The following is a 26,795-nucleotide window of genomic DNA, read 5'->3' as shown; positions in this document are numbered from 1 at the left end:
TGACAGTTTGACCCTGGAACGGATCATTTGTATTTCTCCATTATTTGCTGTGGGAAAAAGTCTTGCATCCATCCAAATGTTTAAAATGTGTGCTTTCAGCTCGGAAACATTTCAAATTGTGTTAATTGTAAAGCAACGCGCAAGAGATATTTGATGAATTGTGTGCATGAAGTCACTCCCTGGCCTGCTGCTGATAGGTGGCTATTTTTAGCCATTTTATCTAGAACTTCTGCACACCCCAGGTCACATTCCCAGCTGCTGCTAAAGGGCCTGGAAGCAGCTAATAATAGGCGGATAAAAGCGATGTAGCATTATGTCCTTGGCGGCGCCATTGCTCCCTTCATGCCCTTCAAGTGATGCCTGCTCATGTCGTTTTATGTCCTGCACAGGCAGCATATCCTCCACTTGGCCTGGAAACTTGGCGCATTTTACTACTACGCCTTCATTGGAACAATGAAAAGAACACCTACACTGCCCCCTGTGGGTTAAAGGTGGTAGTACAACAAGTCAACAGACATTCAATACAGTATATACTGCATATACAGTATACATACAATCATGGAAATGATTAAACCACCCTTGTCTCTTCCGGTTATTGATCCATTTTAATGACTGGTACAACTAAAGGTACATTTGTTTGGACAAATATAATGATGATAACAAATATAGCTCATCATAAGAGCTGATATCGAGCAACTTCCATGCTTTTCTTGATAATAACCAAAATCACTTCAGTTCTTCCATGAATAGCTATAGCATTGTACTGCCAGAAATGGAACTCTCATGAGCTATTTTTGTTGTCATTTTTACATTTGTCCAAAGAAAGGTACATTTAGTTGTATCAGGCATTCAAATGAACATAAACTGTTAAAGAAACATGAGTGCTCTAATCATTTCTTCCATGACTGTATATGACAAAGCTGAGATCGTATATATAACTTGTTAGCATATCGACATGTGCTATTTACAAAAGAAAATCTTTCTATGTTTCACTATGTATTGCTCATAATTAGGATATAATTGTCATGTATTTCAATTCTATCAGTGTGACTGCCTGAACTGTCGTAATAGTTATGTGCGCTATTTGTTATCTTGACATTTATTGCCATCTAGTGGATCACGTATTAACTACAAGAGCTCCCCGATTGGTTTAATTTGCGATGTGCGTGTCTCTGATTGGTTTACGTCCCATGCGTCTCAAAAATATGTTCCGTACACAAACTTGTAAAGATTACAAATTGTTCTTGATAAATTACGCGTAAACTTTCAAGTATATTCTACATATTTAGACGTAAACATTCAATATAATATTATGAGCATTGGAGCATAAATATGTTAATTAATATGTTATGTTATTTTGTTAATTTGAGCGAGAGATTAGGAACGTAGGCCGCGCGTCGTATGGTGGTGGTTTCCTACAGGAAGATAATAGTAGACGGACAGGCTGGTTACTGAAGTCTGAGGGTGGCTTTGTTTTGATGAGTTTCTCGCAGACGTTTGCCACAAAATGAAGAGTTTTAAAGTGTTTCCCGGCTGTGTGTGTTTCATCCTCGTATTCACTTTTCGACTGGTGTGCGGCGACATTACGGACGGCAACGCGGAGCACCTAAAAAGGGAGCACTCGTTAATGAAACCTTACCAAGGTAACGCAAGTGTTTCTTTCATATGCTTCTTTCTGCTGTGGTACAAATGTGTTTATTTAATTTCCTGCCCACATACTTGGCTGCAGTGTGATGAATTAAGTTGATTATGTGAGCGAAATAGGGCACGCAGGCACGCGACGCTGTTGAAAGACACCTTGTTTGATTGTTTTGCATAATAAGAATTAAATGACGTCATTCCATTGCTTTCAGCTGTTTGAGTCTCAGTTTTATGCTGCAATAAGATCACAACTTGAGCTCAGAGACAGAAAAGGAATATTTGCATGCAATATGTATATTACTGAGAGAATAAATATTTATAGTTGTGAGGAAGAGCATCAGAGTGACTTGGACTGGTAATGTTCATTTGAATTGGAAAGCTAGAATGTTAAATGTGAAGGAGATACAAGTTTATTCATTTTGTGTCATATGTGACTTGTCCAGTGTGTCACGCTGTTGTTTGTTGTGTTCCAGGTGTGGGCACCAGCCCGTCCAGCCAGTGGGACTTCTCTGGTAGCACCTTGGTGACCAGCTCGTACGTGAGACTCACCCCGGATGAGAGGAGCAAGCAGGGATCCATCTGGAATACTGTGGTGAGAAGATTACTTGTTCTTTTGCTGCATCGGATCACTTTTGAAGCCACAAATGGTGACAGATGTGTCGTCCCGGCCTCGTTTTGGGCCCAAAAAGCCATGAAATGTTGTCCAACACACTTTATTGGAAGGATATAGAAAAGAAAAAAAGCAGACACTACAGATTAAGGCCGGGAAAACAACACATACTAGAAACGGAGCAACGAGGCAGTCCACGAAGACGCCGGAGAAACGAGTGAACATACAAAAAGAAAGTAGGATAACGTGGACGCTAGTAAGTAGTGGCACAGAATAGCGAGCTCAGGTCAACACAAGGAATTATCTGGCATCTTTCTGGTGCGGATGCGACGTCTAGGACTTAGACTTGGCTGTGTCTCATTTGCGCATTTCAAAATTCAAGATTAAAGACTTTTATTGTCATATGCACAGTAAAACAGGTAGTTCTACTACACAATGAAATTCTTATTCTGTTCATTCTCCCTAAAAAAAAGAAAGAAAACACAAGAAAATGAATAAGAACAGAAGAAACATCAATACCAATACATTAAAAGCAAAAATAAGATGTTCAGTGTTATGAGTGTGTTTCGTGCAGCGTGTGTGAGTGCTTCGATGAGAAGCCTGGTGGCCTGTGGGTAAAAGCTTTTCGCCAGTCTTGTGGTCCTGGACTTCAAACTCCTGTAGCGTCTGCCTGACTGTAGGAGTGTGAATAATGAGTGTTGTGGATGTGTGCTGTCCTTGATGAGGTTGTGTGTTCTTCGTAGGACTCTAGTTTTATAAATGTCTTGCAGTGAGGGGAGGGCTGCCCCAACAATGTTCTGTGAGGTCTTGATCACCCGCTGGAGTGCCTTCCTATCACGTGTTGTACAGTTACCATACCAAACAGTGATGGAGGCTGTAAGGACACTTTCCATAGTGCATCTGTAGAAGCAACTCAGGATTGTGGTGGACATGCCAAATTCCCTCAGTCTTCTCAGGAAGTACAGTCTCCTTTGGGACTTCTTCATAATTTGTTGGGTGTTGTGAGACCAGGTGAGGTCCTCGCTGCTGTGTGTGCCAAGGAACTTGAAGGTTTTGACCCTCTCCACCTCAGTCTCATCAATAAACAGGGGTCTATGCGGCTCCTTTTCCCTTGTTCTTGAGTCGATGATCATCTCTTTAGTCTTATCTGTATTGAGAAGGAGATTGTTATCACGACACCAAGCTATGAGGTCCGCCACCTCTCTTCTGTATGACGATTGTGGACTCTGACTGACTGGGGCCTGCCTGTGAGAAAGTTAAACACCCAGTTACAGAGGGAGGGTGACAGGCCAAGTGTGAGGAGCTTATCTGTGAGTTTGTGGGGGCTGACTGTATTGAATGCAGAGCTATAGTCTATAAATAGCATTCTGACATATGTGTACTGGCCCTGTAGGTGAGAAAGGGCTGTGTGGATGGCAGTGTTGACTGCATCATCCGTGGACTGGTTCTGGCGGTATGCAAACTGTAGAGGGTCCACAGTGGCCGGGATGCTCTTTTTGATGTGGGTCATGACTATCCTTTCAAAGCACTTCTTTATAATTGGAGTGAGTGCTATAGGGCGATAGTCATTTGCGTACTCACACTTAAGTGCATAAGTGTGTTCACACCGAGAAGTACGGCAAAATGCAGAACATTGAACAGCATGTATTTGAAGAAGCGGGTAAATATCGCGATCGTAAATTTTGGTAAGGGCACAACAGCAACGCTATGTTCCGTCAGGAGCCAAGTACACAGTACACAGTGCACGCAGCATATTTATTGAAGTGGTGCTGACGGAAGTATTCCAGTGGAGACACAGCATAATCGCCGATTGCGTCCACCCTGACATGTTCCACGAAGCTACACGTAGAACACAGCAAAAAACAACAGACAATAGGAAATACAACAGTAAAAGCATGACAGAGCATGACAAGAGTGACACATCCAAAGGCAGTACAGTATGTTCCTACAGCACACGAGGCAAACGCATGGCCCGGGGCCCAGAGTCACAAATTTATGTGGCCCACAAAAGCCTGGAAATAATGCATGTCAAAAAGACATGTATTTTATTTTTTTATTTTTTTCAATATTAAACATTTGTACTGTGTGTGTATGTGTATAGTTTAATTGTATTATTATTTCTAATTGATTTGTTTTACTTTTTAAATAGTTATATTTTTAATATTATTGTGAGTTGTTTTTTTTTTACTTATTGAAATATATTTATGTTAAGTTAAAATCTTTCTTGATAAATGTATATTTAGGTTGTTGATTTTTTTTGGTTGTAAAAGAACTTATGAACAAGTAATTCATATAATAATTATTAGAATTTTAAAATGTATCCTCAAATTTGCACTTGGCACCTTGATGTCTTTCAATGTGGGAAAACGGTAGAAAGCGAAAATGCTAATAATCCAAGCTACAGTGTCAGGTGTTGTATGTGTTGTTTATGCAGTATGTAGCGCTGTGCACGTCACATGATTACGTATTTATTACGTACCTGTATTTGATGACATCATTACGTATAAAATGTTGCCAAGTTGGCGACGGACAGCAATCTCTCCTGGACAGAATCCCAAAGCGATGATTGACTTTGTGATGAAGGTTTTTGTTGCGTGATGCAGCCTTGTTACCTCAAAGACTGGGAGATGCACGTCCACTTCAAAGTCCACGGGCTTGGCAAGAAGAATCTCCACGGCGACGGCATCGCTCTCTGGTACACTAAAGACAAAGTCCATCCTGGTAAGCTGGAGTGTTTCGCCTGCACGTCACATGACCAACTTTGACGAGACAAGCTCATTGAGAGCAATAAGAGGTACAAATGAATTCAACGCAACCTGAACATGATGGCTTCTAGAGAAAATGCAAGTGTGATGTTACCATACAGCAGGCGTGTCCAAAGTACGGCCCGTGGCTGTTTCTTTATTGGCCAGCATCCCATTCTAAATATATCATTAAACAAGAAAATTAAAAAAACAGCAACACTGGAAAAATCAACAGTAATTTTACAAGAATAAAGTCAAAATATTAAGAGAAAAAGTTGTCATTTTACAACGTAATATTATGAGGAAAAATAATGTCATTTTAGTAGCATGAAGTTGAAAAATTACAGAAAGTCATTTTTTAAAAGTTGTACTATTATGAGAAACAAACAACAAATAAAGTTGCTATTTTTGGAAAATTAGGCTGCAGAAAATGTTGTAATGTGACTGGAAGGAAGTCCAAACATTCAGAGAAATCATTTATTAGAAGAAAAAGAAAGTTGAAATAGTTGGAAAATAAAAATAAAAAAACAGTAGAAATGGAAAAAATGGCTGTAATTTGATGGAAAGCTGAAAAGAAAAAAGTTGCATTCTAACGAGAAAAAAGGTTGCAATTTCATGGGAAAAATGATGTTGAATATATTTCCTGATAATAAGTGGGTGATGTATTAGTAACAAAATGATGCCACATCATTTGATAGAAATGAAAATGATCACCCTATAGAGGGGGGAAATCAAAGACACCCCAAAAATGAAAGTGAAAAAATGATGCAGCAGACTAGTCCATTTTGCCAAAATGTCATTGTAGCAACTCAAAATGATTCTCAGTAGTTTGTGTGGCCCCCACGTGCTTGTACGCATGCCTGACAACGTCGGGGCATGCTCCTGTCTCCTGGACTCTCATGCGTCCAGGTACCGCAGTGATGCCCTGGTCCAGATCTGGGAGGAGATCCTCCAGGACACCATCCGTAGTCTCATTAGGAGCATGCCCCCACGTTGTCAGGCATGCGTACAAGCACGTGGGGGCCACACAAACTATTGAGAATCATTTTGAGTTGCTACAATGACATTTTGGCAAAATGGACAAGTGTGCTGCATCATTTTTTCACTTTCATTTTTGGGGTGTCTTTGATTTCCCCCCTCTATAGGGTGATCATTTTCATTTCTATCAAATGATGTGGCATCATTTTGTTACTAATACATCACCCACTTATTATCAGGAAAGATATTCAAGATCATTTTTCCCCCAGTTTAGATCTGATGTGTTTTTGAAGTGTTCCTCTAATTTTTTTGAGCAGTGTATTAAAGAGACATTATTTTGTAAAGTTGAAATATGAGAAAGAAACAAAACAATGAATAAAGTTGGAATTTTTGGAAAATTAGGCTGCAAAAAAAACAATCAAAATGTGTTGGGAATAAAGTCAAAACTACGAGAATAAAATTTACAAAAAGAAAGCTAACATAGCTGGAAAATGAAGAAAAACACAGCAGTAATAGGGAAAAAACATTTTAGGAGAATAAAGTGTAAATATTAAGAGAAAACAGGCGTATTTGAGAGAAAATGTTCTGAAAGTAAACTTCAATATAATGAGGAAAGTAATGTCATTTTAGCACCATAGAGTTGAAATGTGAGAAACCAAAGCAAAAATAAAGTTGCAAGTTATGGAAAATGAGGTTTGGGGGGGGAAAAGGAAAACGCTACAATGTTCTGGGAATAAAGTCATAAAAATATTCTCATTGTATTGAATGCCCAGAGAACTCCAAATATTCACAAAAGAACATTTATGAACATTATTTAAGAAGTAAGGTGACGTATTTGGAAAGAGTGGCTATTTCAGCTATATCACAAAAGTGCAGTTGTTTGTTGAAATATGTTGTATAAAGATAACTTTAGAACTTTATTTAAGCATAGCTGCATGTGTTGCTTTACAAAATATCAAAGTGACAAAGTTGCATCCTTTCATTTTTCACTATGTGGAAAAAGTTTGGACACCCACTGCTATATAGGATGTGCCTATCATGGGGAGAGGTCATCTCAAAAGGGGACTAAAGCCATCTTCCACATGCCTAGACACCCAGTGCTACTTGAATCAGGTGATAAGCATGTGCAGGACGTGTTTTGGAGACATGATGCCTCCAGCAGATAATCATAGCACGTCAGTGTGACATGAATGTTTATATTAGCAGAAATACATACTGTGGTATGAAAAGGTCTTTGCCCCCTTCCCGATTTCTTGATGTTTGCCACACTTCAATATTTCACATCACCAAACAGATGTAAATATTAGTCAAGGACAACACAACCGAACACTGTTTTTAAATGAAGCTTTTTATTTTTAAGGGAGAAAAACATCCAAAGCTACATGGTCCTTTGTGAAGAAGTGATTGCCCCCCTAAACATAATAAGTGGTTGGGCCCCCCTTAGCAGCAACAACTGCAATCAACTTGCAATGAGTCTCTTCCAGCGCTGGGGAGGAATTTAGCAGAATGTTGTCATTCAGCCACATTGGAAGCTTTTCTTTTTTAAGGTCATGCCACAGTATCTCAATAGGATTCAGGTCAGGACTTGGACTTGGCCACTCCAATGTTTTCAGCCAATCAGAGGTGGTGTGTTTTGGATCATTGTCCTGCTGCAGAACCCAAGTTGCTTTCAGCTTGAGGTCACCAACAGATGGCCGGACATTCTCCTTCAGCAGAATTCATGCTTCTATTTATCACAGAAAAAAACAGCCCCAGACATCACACTACCACCACCATTTACTCTTGCTATGATGTTCTTTTTCCTTTTTCCTGAAATGCCAGAAGTAATGGGACACACACCTTTCAAAAAGTTAAGAAATTTTGTCTCGTCAGACCACAGAGCATTTTTCCAAAGGTCTTGGGGATCATCAAGATGATTGGCCGGCCACTCCTGGGAAGGTTCACCACTGTTCCATGTTTGGGCCATTTGTGGATAATGGCTCTCACTGTAGTTGGCTGGAGTCCCAAAGCTTTAGAAATGGCTTTATAACCTTTTCCACCCTGATAGATCTCAAGTCATCTCAGTTAAGGTATGTTTTAACTGTCCCTGAAGTATCCACACAATGATGCCGGTCTCTGCCTCCACCCTAGGCACGGTGTTTGGAAGCCAGGATCGGTTTCTGGGCCTGGCTATTTTGTTGGACACCTTCCGCAACGACCTGCACGGAATGGACGTAAGTGTTGGCCGCGTGCCGCCCTCGCCACTGACCCCGCCTCCTCTTCTCCGCAGGGCCCGTCTTCTCCGACAATGCGCTCTTCCACGGCCTGGCGGTTTTTATCGATACGTACTCTAACGACGACTCGGCCGATGTGAGTGCCGACTCGGCTCTCTGTCGTCAGCATGCTGACTCGGATTGTTATTTTATTTTTCATGTATTTTTTTGTCACGTGAAAGCAGCATGCTGTGAGGCGTTTGAGCATGTTGACGTGGAGCCGCCATGTTTGCCATGAAGCGTGAACGCAGGTGTTGGACATCCACCCTTTATTGTCAGCATTCTCTTCATTTTGTCACATTTTAACAGCTGTCATGCAAGTGTAAAAAGAAGTAGTCTTGAACCCTTTTTAACGTATCACTGGTAACTTTGTTACCACACCAAAGAAAAGTTAAAGGAAAAGTGGAGTGGAGGAGGGAAGGTGGGATACTAAAGCCAGCAAACCCGAACAGTGCTAACGGGGAATGTTTGTTTCTCATAACATTATGACTTCAAAAAACATTTTTCTTTAATACACACCTGATCGAAATCTTACGACCGGTTGACAAATTGCTAGAATTACCATTTTGCACATTTGGATCTTAATGAGGTTTTAAGTAGAGCCACAATATGCAAAAACAAGAAGAGGAAGTGAGACAAAAAACATTTGGAGCTTGTCATTTAAACAAAAAAAACTGAAAGAGGTTGTTTATCACCTGATCAAAGTTTAGGACCATACGATATAATAGCCAAAATGTAATAATGGCTTTATTCCCGGGCCGCACGGTGGCCGAGTGGTTAGCATGTTGGCCACACAGTCGGAAGATGGGGAAGATCTGGGTTGGAATGTCGTTGGGCATCTCTGTGTGGAGTTTGCATGTTCTCCCTGAATGAATGCAAGTGTGAATGTTTTTGTCCATATGTGTCCCCCCCATTGGCTGGCCACCAGTCCCGGGTGTACCCCGCCTCTCGCCCAACGTCAGCTGGGATAGGCTCCAGCATACCTGCAACCTTAATGAGGATAGGCGGCATAGAAAATGGATGGATGGACTTTATTCTCGTAATATTTTGACTTTATTGTCGGAACATTAGAACTTTTTCCGCAGCCTAATTTTCCAAAAATATGTTATTTGTTGTTTGTTTCTTTCTTTCTTATAAGAAGGTTTTTAAAAAAAATGTTTTTTTTTATATTTCAAATGTATGCTACTAAAATGGCATCATTCTTCCTCATTATGTTACATCATTGTTCTCATAAAATTCCAACGTTTTATCGTTTGATTACAACCTTTTCCTCTTAGTCTTCCATTTTTGCTGTTTTTTTGTTTAAAGTCTTCTTACATTTTATTTTTAGATTGTGCTGCATGTGGTCCCCGTGCCGCACTTTGGACACTCCTGGGTTAGAACACTATTTAACTGTTGGTGGAGCTCTCTTCTGCCCCAAAGAGTGGGTGTGCATTTGAGCGCTCCCTCAAACGAGTCAAATAGGAAACGGAACCAAAGAAAACAAAAGCATGGAACAGGAACTAATGACATAGCAGAGAACCAAGAGGTCGTCCATTTCCATTCAGCTTTGTGTTGTTGTTCAACATCTGGACAAGAATGTCCTTCCAATGAGATGTTCTAAGCACTTTCCAGTGGTGTACTGCCCACAGCCACTAGGGGTCATACTTGCATGTCATCTTGGAACTCTCATCTTACTTTGTCTTTGCAATGTCAGTCCGGCGTTGTCTCGTCACGGTCCTTCCATTTCACACTCTTCATTCGTGTCGCCCACAGCGTTCCTTCCCGTACGTGTCGGCCATGGTGAACAACGGCTCGCTGAGCTACGACCACGGCAAAGATGGACGGTCGTCGGAGCTGGGCGGTTGCTCGGCCGAGATCCGCAACAGAGAGAGCGACACCTACCTCGCCATCCGCTACTCCAAAAGCCGACTGACCGTACGTAGAATCGGACATCTCGTCGAGTCCCGCCTTCTTGACGTGCCGTCGCCTCCCCACAGGTGATGCTGGATGTGGACGACAAGAACGAGTGGAAAGAGTGCATCGATATCGGAGGCGTTCGTCTGCCAACCGGATATTATTTTGGCGCCTCTGCGGCCACGGGGGACCTTTCAGGTGCGTGACAACAATTGAACATTTATTGCAATCGTCGGCATTTTCCATCCTGAACATTTGCGAAAAACACAAATCATGGACGCCCATAAAATCTGTTTATCTTCCAGTACCGCAGTACTACCAGACTACTGCACTTCCAAAACATGCAGTTACACAACATCATGTCTGCAAAATGTCCTTGAGACAGCGCCTTCTGCTGATTCATACTTTCTTCCCTGCTGATAGTGCAGGCTGTGTTTTACTGCCTGCGACACGTTCTAAAAATATCATTAAAAAACATCAAAAATTACAAATCTGCAGTCGCTTTACAAGAATAAAGTCAAATATTATTTTACACGATATAATACGAGCTAAAGTGGTCATCCAACAACAAAAAGGTGTAATTGTACGGGAATAAGAGGATAAATAACGTCATTCTAGAAGTTTCAGAAGTTGTAATATTAATTAAAGGGGACCTGTTATAGTCATTTTCGGGCCTTTTGTATTAAATTGTGGACTCCTATAGAGCAGCTACACACGATAAACGCACAGAAATCTTTTGAGATCTTCCAGACTTCCTCTTCCTGCAGCGTTTCCTGCCTCCCGCCCAAATGCTCTGTGTAATTTACTCCACCCCCAGCCCTCCTCCAGGTATGCCTCCCTCCGAGCCCACTCCGCTGTGTCCCAAGCGCTGCCAAGGACTTTCGGACAGCTGCCAAACCCCTTTTGTCTGATGACTTACACAAAATAAAGACAGTTAGGACACTGATAAATTGTTACTTGCAGTTTGCTCTTCTGACTCTTCAACACGACCGAGTAACGTTGGAAAGGCGTTGGACAACAGTTTGGCGGGTAGGCCGGCATGGTATCGGCTCGTGTTCACAAAACAGTTCCGTGTGAAGTGCCGTTGACAGATGAGCTTATTTTTCTCTTGCTGGCCGTGAATCAGCAACTCCAACCACTTCTGCCTGATGCTTGCCTCTTTAGCCTTTGTCTTTTATTATTATTTAGTTTTAATGGTTTTATTTTTTTTAGTTTTTTAATTTAATTTACTTAGTTATTTTTTACCTACTTCTTGGATTTTTTGCTTTTATTGTTTTTACTTTTTTAAAAAATTTTTACTGTTGTACATTTCTTTGTTTTTATTTAATCTTTTAGTTTTTACTGTAGTAATTTTTACTTTTACGTATTATTTCTGGTTTTGCTAGTCTGTGCAGCACTTTGGAAACAGTGGGCCTCATTCACGAACATCTTCTTAAAAGTCTTCTTAAGAACTTTACTTAAGAAGGCGCGAGTTGGAAACTGCACCTCATTTACGACACGTTCTTAAGTAGGGATAATCGTTCGCACCGGTGTTCTTAGGTTGATGAATGCCAACTGCGATGCCCGTGCATGTGAGTCCTAATTTGCATAGGTCACCGCCTATTATATAAGGTAAAAAATGTGCCGTGCGCAACAGGCAGCTGGAGGCAGAGATGGCAACGCACAGGGGCAAGACTGAGGAGCAGCTGGACAACAAACGAAAGAAAAACTTCAATTGTACTGAAATAGAGGTGCTTTTACAAGGAGTGAGCGAACACAAGACCACCTTATTTTCACGTGTATCCACCGGTCATCAGGCCATCCAAAAAGTGTCGGCATGGAGCACCATTGCAGGAATTATAAATGCCGTTTCCACGGAGAAACGCACCACCGCAGAGGTTAAAAAGAACTGTTTTGACTTAAAATAGACTCAAAAAAAAGATTGGACTGCACCGGAGGGATCTGGAGGAAACGGGAGGTGGGTCATCAATCAGAAACCAAACCATTTCGGAAACTTTAGAAAATATTTACACAATCATGATGGAAAAATAAAGTAAAAAATACATAGTTTGTGTGTGACAATTTATTTTTTCTGTGGTTACATTTAATTAGATGCTGCCTAATTAATACAGCAGCCCCGTGCTCTGGCTCAAGACGTGGCTGGGGGCGCATGTCGTTATCTGGGGGTGCTACGTGCGCAATAGGCACACCACGTTTCATTGCGATGAGAGAGGGAAGCCTGAAGCGGGACATCAAATATTTGTGGCTTTCAGCAAATAAATCTAATGGTCCCTTTACATTCTCTCTCTGCGCAGCGCACGTCCAGCAAGCCTTTTTTTTTTTGATGAATTGGGATTTGAATATATATTTATCGATGGAGTATATTTTAGTTGTTTTTATGATAAATGATTGTTGGGATATTTTATTTGCACTACATTTTTTGGGATCAGGTTGCAAAATCCATCATGAGGGCGATTACGCATTGAAAGTGCAAGCTTTGCTTGTGCGTAAGAGTCCTCCTGAGCGTTCGTAGAATTTGTTCTTAGATCTAAGAACTGTGAGTTAAGAACACGTTTCGTGAATGCCAAAAATCTTTGTAAGAAGGCTTTAAGAACACATTTGTGCGTAAGAACGTTTCGTGAATGAGGCCCAGTGTTTATAAAACGTGCTATATAAATAAAGTGGAGATTGGATTGGATAGGAACACCCCCACAAACACTTCCTGGGAGCCATACGTGCTAACACCGTCAACACATCAGAACGAAGCAGGGCGGGGGGAGGGCAGGCCTACAGTGTTTGCTTGGGCATGCCCATATAAGGAAGTCCGGGTTGCGTTGATGTCAGTGGAAGTCGGTGTTAAAAAAATGTTGCTAAAACACAGCTTTAGCGTGCAGAGCCATCCAAAACTGCTTTCAGGTCTCACTTCCAAATGTGCAAACCCGATTATCTGACACGTTGGCATCGTTCAACACGAGAATACAACATTGTAACAACATTTCTATGTCAGGAAGAGGAAAAGCATCATAGGTTCCTTTAAAAAAAAAAATGACAAATAATAAATCAAATAAGGTTGGAAGTTTTTCAAATGAGGATGTGGGAATAGTTAGAAAGTCAAATTATTATGGGAATAAAGTTGCAATGAGTTGCAAGAAGAAAATTGACAACAGCAAATTTGTTTAATGTTGGAAAATTAAACAGCAGAAATGAAAAAAAAGCTATAATTTTACGAGAATAACGTCAAAACATTAATGAAAAAATGATATTCTAAGAATAAAGTCACAATTTTAAGGGGATAAATTGGTAATATTATGAGGAAAAATGTCATATTAGTAGCATAGAGTTGAAATATTAAAGAAAAAAAAGTTTAAGCAATATGAGAAACTAATAAAATAAAATAAAGTTGTCATTTTTTAAAATTAGGTTGGAAGAAAAACAATAATATAGGAATAAAGTCAAAATATTATGGGAATGATGTCATAACACTACAAGAAGAAAATGTATTTGAAAAAACGTGAGCAGAACAAATTCAAAAATAAGAGAAAATCTTGTATTCTATCACACATGACAACATTCAAGGGAAAAAGTAGAAATATGACAATAAAGTGGGAATATGAGGAAAAATAATTCCATTTTAGTAGCATTTGGTTGAAATATTAAAGAAAAAATTCTAATGATTAAAGTCACAATATTTTGAGAAACAAACAGAACAAAAGTAGTATATTTTGAGAAACAAGGACCTGAACTGCACGGCGGCCGAGTGGTTAGCATGTTGGCCACACTGGGTTGGAATCTCCCTTGGGCATCTCTGTGTGGAGTTGGCATGTTCTCCCCGTGCGTGCGTGGGTTTCTCCGGGTACTCGGGTTTCCTTCCCTTCCAAAAACATGTTAGGTTATTTGGAGGCTCTAAAAGAAAGAAAGTTGAAATAGTTGGGGAAAAAAAACATGAGCAGAAATACGAAAAAAAAGTGGCAATTTCCATCCATCCATTTTCTTCCGCTTGTCCGGGTCCGGGTTGTGGGGGCAGCAGTCTCAGTACTGGGAGGACACCAAGGCGTTCCCAGGCCAGCTGTGAGACATAATCCCTCCAGCGTGTCATAGGTCTGCCCCGGGGCCTTCTCCTGGCTGGAACACCTCACCAGGGAGGCATCAGGACTAGATGCCCGAGCCCCCTCAACTAGCTCCTCTCCATGTCAAGGAGCAGCGCCTCTACTCTGAGCCCCTCCCGGATGACTGAGCATAGGGGGAGTCCAGCCACCCTATGGAGGAAACTCATTTCAGTCGCTTGTATCCGCCATCTCCTTCTTTCGATCACGACCCAAAGCTCATGACCATAGGTGAGGGTGGGAACATAGATGGGGGGGCGTAAATGGAGAGCTTTGCCTTCCGGCTCAGCTCTCTCGTCACCACGACTGTCCGGTACAGCGACTGCATTACTGCAGACGCTGATCCGCCTGTCGACCTCACGCTCCGACCTTCTCTCACTCGTGAACAAGACCCTGAGATACTTGAACTCCTCCACTTGGGGCAGGACCTCATTCCCAACCCACCCTTTTCCCACTGAGAACCATGGCTCGAATTTGGTGGTGCTGCGTCTCATCCCAGAAGCTTCACACTCAGCAGGCCCCCGTCCCCACTGTATGGTTTGCCAGAACCCCTTCGAGGCTGACCGTAAGTCGTGCTCCATGGCTTCACCGAACTCCTCCCAAACCTGAGTTTTTGCCTGGACCACCACTGAAGCTTCCTGTCAGCAGCTTCAGGAGTCCCACAAGCCATCCATGCTGGATCGGACTCCTCCTTAAGCTTGACAGCAGCCCTGACCTCTGCTGGTGGCCATTTTACACGAATGAACTGGTCATCTTAGCAGCATGGAGCTGCAATATTATGAGAAACTAAACTAAGTAAGGTTGGACATTTTGGGAATGTAGGTTGGGGAAAAGGTTAGACCAGGGGTCACCAACGTGGTGCCCGTGGGCACCAGGTAGCCCCCCCACGACCATATGAGGCGCCCGCAGGCCTGCTTTTCATTCAGGTGTTCAGTTAATAACGTGAGAACACTAGAAAGAAAAGTATTCTGAAACATAAAATGTGAGTTGTGGATACCAGCATCTTGTGAATGTTTTGGTAAAACCAGCATATTTGATTTGTTTGGGTTGAAATAAGCTATGAAAATCATTTCTACAAAAACGAGTAGCTCGTGTCCATTTTCATTTTCTAAAAGTAGCTCTCGCAAGAAAAAACGTTGGTGACCCCTGCTGTAGACAAACCTATTATGGGAATAAAGTCCAACTATGAAAGCCATGACTGATGTTGCAGACAACCATGACATCATCTCCATGAAGCTCTACCAGCTGATGGTGAAACACACGCCTGAGGAGGAGAACCTGGACTGGACCAAGATCGAGCCCAGCGTGGGTCTCCTCAAGTCTCCCAAAGGTGTGCGGTGCTTCTCTCAACACTCAGCGCTCCCTCGGCGGCCTTGAAAGGTTTAAAAAAAACAAAAAAAACAAAACACGCAACCAACGTGCTTTCCCTCCTCAGACAACATCGACGACCCGACGGGAAACTTCCGCGGCACGCCGCTGACGGGCTGGAAGGTCTTCCTGCTGCTGCTGTGCGCTCTGCTGGGCATCGTGGTGTGCGGCGTGGTGGGGGCCGTGGTGGTCCAGAAGAGGCAGGAGCGCAACAAGAGGTTCTACTGAGGATGAGGACAGGAAGACGCCCACCAGGGGGCGCCTGAAGGTGACGATGATGATGATGAGATGGACAGTTGAAGCACATTTAATGAGAATCTTTTTTTGTTTTGGTGAAGATTGTTTGCATCCTGGAAGCACTGTGTGCGTGCGTGCGTGCGTGCGTGTGTGTGTGTATGTGTGCGTGTGTTAAGGTTGCTTTCCTGTCATAAACTTGATTGGCTGAGCAGCATTCTGGTTGCTATGGCAACAGCACAACTGCCACCACTCCCATACACACTTGGTTATTTTCTCTTCTTTATTACTCAAATTTGCCCCCCTAGACACGCCCACCCTCTAGATGAGCTTTTCGTGTTTCCAAAGTGGACTTGATGAGGCGTTTAATGTTCTCGGGACGTCAGATCACCGTTAAAGCTACTTTAAAAAGCGAGCTGACTGCCGTTAAATGAGGTCGGCGTTGTTCACGTTAAACAAAGTCAGCGCTTTGATGACGACAAACCGTCTTCAATCTTTTTTTTCCCAAGCTGCCACTGACAAAGCGTCCACGTGCACAATCAGCATCGTCAGCCAGGAAGGAGGAATCAGGATAATAACTGAACAGGCGCCATGTCGCCTCCTGTTAGCGTTGAGATGTCAAACACGTGTACCTTTTTATCTGCAAAAAAAAACAGCTGGCAGGAAATGTGACTTTTTGGTGTTTTTTTTCACGTTTTATGCTCAATTATGTTTTTATTATTTTTCATGAGATGAATGTGCCCCACCCCAAGTGTGTGTCTAAGGCAGGGGTCACCAGCGTGGTGCCCGTGGGCACCAGGTAGCCCCCCACGACCACATGAGGCGCCCGCAGGCCTGCTTTTCATTCAGGTTTTCAGTTAATAACGTGAGAACACTAGAAAGAAAAGTATTCTGAAACATAAAATGTGAGTTGTGGATACCAGCATTTGGTGAATATTTTGGTTAAACAAGCATATTTGATCTGTTTGGGTTGAAATAAGCTATGAAAATCATTTCTACAAAAATGAGTAGCTCGTGGCCATTTTCATTTTCTAAAAGTAGCTCTCACAAGAAAAAACGTTGGTGACCCCTGCTCTAAGGTGTTCCTGCCTCAACCTTATTTCCTTTACTTTCTCTTATTTTCTGCAAAACGTGCTTTATTTTCAAAGGTGTGTTCTGAGGTGGAATAAATTGTTCTTTTCCATGAAACTGCCTTGATCACAGAGACTTATTGCAGGGGTGCCCAAAGTGCAAACAATCAAATTCTAAAAATATCATTTAACAAAAAAGGAAAAATCAGTCATGTTACAAGAATAAAATTGCAATATTGTGAGGGAAAATAACATTTTAGTAGAAAAAATGTCATTAAGCATAAAGCACTGAAACTATTTTTAGTCTTCTGATGACATGAAGCAATTATTCTTGACAAATATCCCAATGTAAATGTTTGACTGCAAAGTACATAAAACAAAAAATCCAATATAGAAATGAAGGGGTTTTTCCTATAAAATACTACACGGAATATACCTGGCAATTACATGAAATGACAGTATCATGTACTCTATATACCACAATGGTATCAATAAAAGTATCATATACTGTATATACCACAATGATATCAATAAAAGTATCATGTACTCTATATAGCACAATGATATCAATAAAAGTATCATATACTCTATTTACCACAATGATCAATAAAAGTATCATGTACTCTATATACTACAATGATATCAATAAAAGTATCATGTACTCTATATAGCACAATGATATCAATAAAAGTATCCATCCATCCATCCTCTATACCGCTTCATCCTCATTAGGGTCGCGGGGGCATGCTGGAGCCTATCCCAGCTGACTTTGGGCGACAGGCAGGGTACACCCTGGACTGGTCGCCAGCCAATGGCAGAGTCACCAATTAACCTCACCTGCATGTTTTTGTGAATGTGGGAGGAAGCCGGAGTACCCGGAGAAAACCCATGCGCACACGGGGAGAACATGCAAACTCCACACAGAAATGCCCAGGGGAGAATCAAACCCAGGTCTTCCCGATCTCCAGGCTGTTCCTGTATTGGCCAACGTGCTAACCACTAGACCACCGTGCGGCCCAATAAAAGTATCATATACTCTATTTACCACAATGATCAATAAAATATCATGTACTCTATATACCACAATGATATGAAATTAAAATCTTGGTATCATCCATGTTTTTATGGGATGTGTGCCCTGTCAGGCCAGTCTGATGTTTATCTCATTCCACGGGTTGGTCATGCCACGTAAGTGCAACATTTGTACATTTTGGGTGTTTTTCTACTTTGTGAGTAGCAGAAAGCAGGATAGCGTTCTAAAAGTCTGGACGTGATTTTTTTAGTGCTGATGGTATTTGCCCGTGGTAGTGGTCATATAAATATGTGACCACCAGATGGCGCTGTAGTACCAACAGGTAGGATAGAGTAGACTGGTAGCACCAGTGTATTTCTACGGTAGATGTTTTGATGTACATCCTGAACATCCATCCATCCATTTTCTATACCGCTTCATCCTCATTAGGGTTGCGGGGGCATGCTGGAGCCTATCCCAGCTGACTTCGGGCGACAGGCAGGGTACACCCTGGACTGGTCACCAGCCAATGGCAGGGCACATATAGACCATTCACACTCACATTCATACCTATGGACAATTTAAAGTCGCCAATTAACCTCACCTGCATGTTTTTGGGAATGTGGGAGGAAGCCGGAGTGCCCGGAGAAAACCCACGTGCACACGGGGAGAACATGCAAACTCCACACAGAAATGCCCAGGGGAGAATCCAACCCTTCCCGATCTCCAGGCTGTTCCTGTATTGGCCAACCTGCTAACCACTAGACCACCGTGCGGCCCCATCCTGAACATGTTGACTGTAATCAATCATGTTGCAGTAATCTGCAGTTGGTCCAGAACGCTGCTGCCCGGTTTTTAACAAACACGCCCAGACGTGAGCACATCACCCCGGTGCTGTCATCACTCCACTGGCTTCCAGTTCGTTTTAGAATCGATTTTAAAATTTTAGTATTTGTTTTTAATGCCATTAACGGCCTTGCTCCGTCGTACTTGTCGGAGCTTTTAACTATCCGCAATCACGGCAGGGCCCTCCGTTCCTCGGGACAGCTTCTGTTAGAAGTCCCACGGGCAAAATACAAACAGTGGGGCGAACGCTGTTTCTCCGTCGCTGCTCCCAGACTGTGGAACAAACTGCCCACTGACATTCGCACCACTACTGAAGTCGGCCTTTTTAAATCGAAATTGAAAACTCATTTTTTTAGACAGGCGTTCAACACCGACTAGGGCGGTCTTGTATTTTATGCATTTTTAGTTCTTGTTGACTCCCATTTTATGTACTTTTAAAGGCTTTTAGCACTCTGCAGCACTGAAGCATTTTCTTATAGAGTTTTTATTCTGTGTTTACTTTGTGTTTATGTTTTATGCTGTGTTCTTATGTTTTGTCTTATTGTGAAGCACTTTGGGAGCCCGTGGGCTATTGTAAAGCGCTATATAAATAAACTTTGATTGATTGATTGATGTGGTCTTCTACAGAGACATGAACTGGCACTCGCCTGCATCACTTGACTACTACAATTTTGAATCACGTCACCCTGGAAAACCTGAAACGAGTGCTTGAAATCCAATTTCCTGGGGCTGCAAGTGTTGACGTGAAGAACGGTTGATAGCTGGATGACACACAGACGTCACACGGCCGCACAAAGTGCTGAAGGTGTTGCGTCTTTTTTTTTTGTCTGAATGTTGACGTGGCGTCCTCGGAGAGAAACGAGAAGAAGATTAGCTGTTGTGTTTGTCGACAAAAGACACGAGATGAGAAAGTCCTGTCGCAGGCAATAATTCGTCCTTCTGACTCCCACTGAGAACATACTGTCTTCACTTGTAGACAAAGTGGAAAGAAAGAAAGCACGCAGTTTATTATTCACGTCATGTTTCTTTCTCGCCTCATTTGTTGGACACGCGCTCAACAAATACCGATTTATTTATGCAGTGCACCAAAGAAAACGTCGTCACCGTGGAAGTGAAAATGAACATCAAAATGAACAATAAGTCAGAACTGTAGAAGGGCCTTCACACGACCGCTGGGTCTTAGTGCCTTAAGCATAAATGCAAGGATTGCAATGGGACCCTGGCACCACCCGTGTCTCTCTTGGGCCGCAATGATACACAGAAGAACAACAATCAAAGAAAGTGAAAGTGGCAAATAAGAGCCACCGTGAAGGACGAGGGTAAAAGAAAACTTCCAGTGCTCAGCTTTTGTCCTTGAGCGCTTAACTCTTTTAAATGCCCCCCCCCCACTCCGCTTCATTCGTCATCCATGTCAACATTCCATACCGCCGCTGTGCAAGGGTAGAAGTGTGTGTGTGTGTGTGTGTGTCAGGTACATTGTCTTCAGTCAGCCTTGACGACCCCCCGCTTGCCTGCCTTTTAGTGATGAAGTGCACTCTATTGATTATGTTTTCTGGGCATCTTCTCTCCTCAAGTGATGTTTAGTCAAAGCCATCGAGTGTCATGCAAGTGGAAAAAGAAGTGAAGCAGGACGCTTTCTCGCCATAACTTCCTATTTTCTTCTTCCTTTGGCAAAAAAAAGCCAAAACGCACTTGATGCAACTTGAGTTCACATTCAGGACTGCACATCCTCGGGGGGGGTTTGCTTCAGTCAAAGAAGAGAAGCTCACGGCATCACAGTCATATGAGTGAAACTGCGCGTGTGCGTGCGTGCGTGCGTGTGTGTGTGTGTGCGTGCGTGTGTGTGTGTGTGTGTGTCCGCGTGTGTGTGTGTGTGTGCGTGTGTGTGTTTGTGCGCGGCCTTCACTTGTAGAGATTGTGCAGTTGTGAGACTGTGGACAACAAAGCAACGTTTCATCGGCAGCCCCCACTCATCCCTCACGCGCTACACGCCGTGTTGCTGCGTTGCACACACGTCAAGGTCACGCGGCATGATGGCGGTTTGGCGACCATGTTTTTTCTTTGTTCTGTTTCCTTGACTTTGTTGGCAGTCGTTTCTAAGCGGGAGGTGTCCTACTTTCCTACACAGCCACCGCCAATCAGCGAGTGGCCAGCTGTCCTGGAGATGCTAACGTCTAACGTTCGCCCTGCTTTAGGATATGTCCTCTTTACCAGGACACGTCCTCGTTTCCAGGACTCGTCCTGTCCTGGCCTTTGTGGGTTTCTGTCCTCACAAAGGGTGAAAATGGAATTGAATGTTTCGGCACTCTTCTGCATGTGACGTAACCCCCAAAGGCTGCCACGAGAGGCGGGGTGACAAAAGGCCACAAAAAGCTAAAGAGAAAGCAAAGTGTATACCGGGAGTTAATTGTCTGACACCTGCTGAGTTGAAGTGTCGTAAAGTTGGGGACGTCATGTGCAACGACTTCCCAAGTTCTTGCGACTTGCGACTTTAGAGGGCACATTTTCCCCCAAAATGCACAATGGTCACATTCCAAAGCCTCCCAAGCATTTGACCTTGAGTTCCTTTGCCGCTCTGGTTTTGGCATCGCTTTGGACCTTGTGTGATAGTATTTTGTTCCCTCCCCCTTGGAGTGTCACAGGCCTGGCCCTTCCAGAAGAGAAGTTGAGTGTTGTAGTTCTGCGCTTCAGCTCTATTCTCTATTCTGTCTGCACCGCCCATTGTCTTCTGTGTCCTGATTGGCTGTAAAGCGTTGTCAATCAATGTGTTGCGGTCATGGCTGTCAACTAGAGTGTTTCAACGAGCGACATGAGAAAGTGTATCAAGCGTTTGATGAGGACTTTTACAGCCTTAAAACAGAATCATGAAAACAAACCAAGTTGTCTACTTTGCGGATTTGACTTATTGCGGGCTATTTTGGGAACCTAACCCCCACGTTATACGACTGTAGAACACTTGACTCTCTACTTGACATATTTTAAACGTACTGAAATTTGAGTAAATGTCGACTTACTATTTCAGTATTTCATTGCTGGGCCGAGTGTCCTGGTTTTTGCTCATCAAAATATGGTCACCCTAAATTTAGCGCTCAGCCTCGCTCCTTTCAGGCTTGATGTGGACGAGCGTGACTGAATCGAAGCGCGAATAAAGTCGCCGCTAAATGCGTCTGATATTGGGGCCAAGCTGATGCTAATTTGGCTTTGCGGGTGCTAGCATCTGATTAGCGCGTCTGCCGAGTGAAAGCGGGCCGACTGTCGACAGGCGGCGATACGGAAGCATTGTCATTCCGCAAGAATCCTTCCACTCTGGCACCAGATAGCGGCGTCTTCAACCCCCCCACGATAACAACTTGATTTTTTTTCATCAGCTGCTGTCTTTTTTTTAGCTTCACCCAACGCTGATAAACATTCACAGAGTAAGGTTGAAATGGAGCAAACATGACTTTTCGTCTTTTGGCAAAGCTGCTTAGTTCTCTGCTTGCATGCGCGCGTGTGTGTGCGTGTGTGCATGCGTGTGTGTGTGTGCATGCGTGTGCATGCGTGTATGTGAAGCAGACATCAACACACACCCGAAAGACTCTTCAGCAAGAAAGTTGACTGCTTAAGATGATCACTCCAGCGTGATTGCAGGTATTAAGCACACCTTATTTCCTATTCAGAACCAATGAATATTCCTCTTAATAATGTATGGTGTCATGGTGCAGTCACCAGTAGGAATGATCACATGAGCTCATGTTCTATAATCCATCTTAATAATGTATGGTGTCATGGTGCAGTCACCAGTAGGAATTATCACATGAGCTCATGTACAGCACACATCCACAACACTCATTATTCACACTCCTACCGTCAGGCAGACGCTACAGGAGTTTGAAGTCCAGGACCACAAGGCTGGCAAACAGCTTTTACCCACAGGCCATCAGGCTTCTCAACGAAGCACTCACACACGCTGCACGAAACACACTCATAACACTATATATTTATTCATTTATTTATTTATTTGTATTAATGTATCTTCTGTTGTTGCTTAATTTATTGGTATTTATGTTTCTTATGTTCTTATTCATTTTCTTGTGTTTTCTTTCTCTTTTTTTGGGAGAATGAACAGAAGAAGAATTTCATTGCATAGTGTAACTACCTGTCTTACTGTGCATATGACAATAAAACTCTTGAATCTTGAATGAACTATAATCCATCTTAATGTATGGCGTCATGGTGCAGTCACCAGTAGGAATGATCACATGAGCTCATGTACTATAATCCATTTTAATAATGTATGGTGTCATGGTGCAGTCACCAGTAGGAATGATCAAATGAGCTCATGTACTATAATCCATTTTAATAATGTATGGTGTCATGGTGCAGTCACCAGTAGGAATGATCAAATGAGCTCATGTACTATAATCCACCTTAATAATGTATGGTGTCATGGTGCAGTCACCAGTAGGAATGATCAAATGAGCTCATGTACTATAATCCACCTTAATAATGTATGGTGTCATGGTGCAGTCACCAGTAGGAATGATCAGATGAGCTCATGTACTATAATCCATTTTAATAATGTATGGTGTCATGGTGCAGTCACCAGTAGGAATGATCAAATGAGCTCATGTACTATAATCCACCTTAATAATGTATGGTGTCATGGTGCAGTCACCAGTAGGAATGATCAAATGAGCTCATGTACTATAATCCATTTTAATAATGTATGGTGTCATGGTGCAGTCACCAGTAGGAATGATCACAGGAGCTCATGTACTGGATAATCCAGCTAATCACCTTTACTCTCGATCGTAGGCACCCAAAGTGGGATGCTTGTGCCGTCAGAGGTACGCAGATTGCCGTAGGCTTGATCCTACATTAGCGCTGAATGCTGAGATTTCCGTAATGCGCTTGAACGTCTCATGTAAATAGTCACAGCTGATGGCAGATCGTGTTGCCAACTTGGCGATGTTGTCGCTAGATCTGGCAACAGTCCAACCCCCCTTGATGGCACATTTCCTCAAACGTGACGAGCGACAAATGCAGTGATGTTTTCTGGCGTCCTTGGGGAGTTTCCTGCTTTGGTCAGAGCACGTATTCTTCTGCATTTGGTGTTCTCACTGAGCAAATGATGTGCAAATTAGACAGCGATGACATCATCCAGCGACTTCCAGGACAGCCAATAGCTGCTTTTTTTTTACTGAATAGTTGGCAACAAGGGTACGAAAAATGACAACATGAAGTTGTTGGTTGTTGAGTGTGTGTTAGATGAACACTTAAGTAGTTTGATGACGACAACATGCATTTAAAGTGCTTCATTGAAGATTTTTACAGATGATTGATATTGTTTACTAAATGAGAGCTGGTCTTCTTACGTGGTGCTACGGTTACGCTTAGGGTTATTAGGGTTATTAGCGTTAGGGATGCTAACATAGTTGATAGTGGTGCTAGGGTTAGGGATGCTAACATAGGTGATAGTGGTGCCAGGGTTAGGGATGCTAACATAGGTGATAGTGGTGCTAGGGTTAGGGATGCTAACATAGTTGATAGTGGTGCTAGGGTTAGGGATGCTAACATAGATGACAGTTGTGCTAGGGTTAGGGATGCTAACATAGATGATAGTGGTGCTTAGGTTAGGGATGCTAACATAGATGGCAGTGGTACTAGCGTTAGGGATGCTAACATAGTTGATAGTGGTGCTAGGGTTAGGGATGCTAACATAGATGATAGTGGTGCTAGAGTTAGGGATGCTAACATAGTTGATAGTGGTGCTAGGGTTAGGGATGCTAACATAGTGGACAGTGGTGCTAGGGTTAGGGATGCTAACATAGATGACAATGGTGCTAGGGTTAGGGATGCTAACATAGATGACAGTGGTGCTAGGGTTAGGGATGCTAACATAGATGATAGTGATGCTAGGGTTAGGGATGCTAACATAGATGACAGTGGTTCTAGGGTTAGGGATGCTAACATAGTGATAGTGATGCTAGGGTTAGGGATGCTAACATAGATGACAGTGGTGCTAGGGTTAGGGATGCTAACATAGATGCCAATGGTGCTAGGGTTAGGGATGCTAACATAGATGACAGTGGTGCTAGGGTTAGGTATGCTGACATAGATGATAGTGATGCTAGGGTTAGGGATGCTAACATAGATGACAGTGGTGCTAGGGTTAGGGATGCTAACATAGAAGACAATGGTGCTAGGGTTAGGCATGCTAACATAGATGACAGTGGTGCTAGGGTTAGGGATGCTGACATAGATGATAATGATGACATATAATAGGCCGGTCCTTGAACACACCACATGTGATGCAGACATGTGTATGAGTTTGTGGGACGTGTGTGTTCTATTCTTCCTACCTCGTCCTTGTTGACAAATGTTAATGCTGTGAGTGAACGCTAGGTGAGCTTGAATCATGTTAGCGCTGTGCTGCTGTGCATTTTGCTTGTTGCATCTCATGCTGCAGCACCCGTGCTCATACGTGCACTAGGCTCATGCGTGCACGTTCATCTCAATGGCTGCCTTTTCCAACTCGTGTCCAGCGTCGCATCCATTTTCATTTTGTCAATGTCTGCATATTTTAGGTTCAAGCAGCATACCATGCACTGTCAAACCAGCACACTCATGTGAGTGCCCATTTTGACAAATATTGGCTCTTTTTGCAACAAGCAGCATATCATGCACCGTCAAAACAGTCTGACTTTTATTTTTGCAGATTTAGACAAAATGCAGACTTAGAAAAGGGTTCAACGTGACAGCGTGTCTTTTCTCCTGTTTCCTGTGGCATGCTGTTGACACGTGCACGCCCACCTGCACACACACACACACACACACACACACACTAGAGGCCTGGCCCTGCTTCAGTGCCATCTGCCATCAGCACACACTCACACGCCTTGGGAGCTTTTATTGTGGCGGCCTCATTTCCTGCTGGAGAAACAACACAACTTTCATTTTGCTTTTTGAGTGTAAAACCAAGAGTTTGGGTGCGACTCATTAGCGCAGGCACTGCATGGTATGCATACTTTGTACGTTAGCAACGTGCTTTATTTGGGATCTGCTACACATGGGCCGTCTTTCTTTTCTTTGGGTGAACTTTGACATTGCTGTGATGTCATTTCCTGTCGGTGGACACGTGTTCAAGTCTCACTGACGTGGTTGTTCAACTTAGCTTAAATATGTTCTACATTGTTGGTTATGTTTTTAAAGCAAATGTAAACATGACATTTTGTGTTATTTCCTTCTTCTTTATTGATATTCAAGTGAGATGCTGTCTATGGATTTGTTTTTATTGGAATTGATTTGCTTCTTATGATGTTTATTTTTTCCCACACCCGCCTGTTAGCATTGTTTTGGATTTGGGAAACGTCTCGTGTGTTTCTTAGCTAGCTGCGATGTGAAATAGCGATGCTGCGCCAGTGTTGCCAACCCCTGCGCCGCTAAATGATGCCACTGTCTAATTTGCATAATTCTCTCTTTCCTGTGTGAGTCCGACTTCCCATCCGACTTTCCCTCCTCCCATTTCCCATCAACATTTGCAATAAAAGTTATGGCTGTAACACATCCACGAGTTCCAGCTCTCTTTCATTGCCATTGTGCCAGAGAAAGCTAACAAGCTAACAGGTCAACAAGCGGCAACTCTGTGGAAAACAGCAACCGTAGTGTTTAAGTAGAGGGACTTTCTAACAAATCTAACATGAAATCTACGTAAAATAAGACTTCAGAAGTCACTATTTGTCACCGGGGGGTGTGAATACTCACCAAATGGTCCGTAGCAACAAGATGAACCTAGCCTGTGTTAGCACAGCTTAGCCTACTATTGGTCCAGCTAGCGCTTCTTGCAGAACATCATTTTCTTTCTTCTTTCTTGGCAGCGAGGCTATTTGAAAGACACGCCAACGTTCAAACAGGAAGACCACGGCGCCCCCTGGACGTCAAGCTGGGAGGAATTCAAAGACACGACCAACACACCAAATGTGCACATTTCATGCAAAACTTCCTTTTAGGACTTTTATTTCCTTGACTGAACAGGAAGTTGGAAGTGTTTACCTTGAAAACACTCATTGTGATGTTTGTG

The 26,795-nt window shown here is 42.8% G+C and overlaps 1 protein-coding gene across 5 annotated transcripts; it reads left to right on the top strand.

Moving 5' to 3' along the window:
• Positions 1-1,263: 1,263 nt before the first annotated feature.
• Positions 1,264-26,795, top strand: lman2 (lectin, mannose-binding 2). Of its 5 annotated transcripts, none has more exons than XM_054792329.1 (8): positions 1,414-1,643; positions 2,115-2,233; positions 4,855-4,972; positions 8,243-8,322; positions 9,981-10,142; positions 10,205-10,319; positions 15,414-15,533; positions 15,639-19,494. In XM_054792329.1, the coding sequence occupies exons 1-8, from the start codon at positions 1,508-1,510 to the stop codon at positions 15,797-15,799; spliced, it is 1,011 nt and encodes a 336-aa protein (XP_054648304.1). In that variant the 5' UTR covers positions 1,414-1,507; the 3' UTR covers positions 15,800-19,494. The 5 variants fall into 5 exon arrangements, with proteins under 5 accessions (XP_054648302.1, XP_054648301.1, XP_054648305.1 ...); XM_054792328.1 differs by lacking the exon at positions 8,243-8,322 and adding an exon at positions 8,104-8,186 and having other exon boundaries at positions 15,639-19,493; XM_054792327.1 differs by lacking the exons at positions 15,414-15,533; positions 15,639-19,494 and adding an exon at positions 10,427-15,407 and having other exon boundaries at positions 1,264-1,643.

This window comes from Dunckerocampus dactyliophorus, chromosome 11 (assembly GCF_027744805.1).
Source record: "Dunckerocampus dactyliophorus isolate RoL2022-P2 chromosome 11, RoL_Ddac_1.1, whole genome shotgun sequence".
Classification (NCBI taxonomy): Eukaryota; Metazoa; Chordata; class Actinopteri; order Syngnathiformes; family Syngnathidae; genus Dunckerocampus; species Dunckerocampus dactyliophorus.
This window is presented reverse-complemented; position numbering and strand designations above follow the sequence as displayed.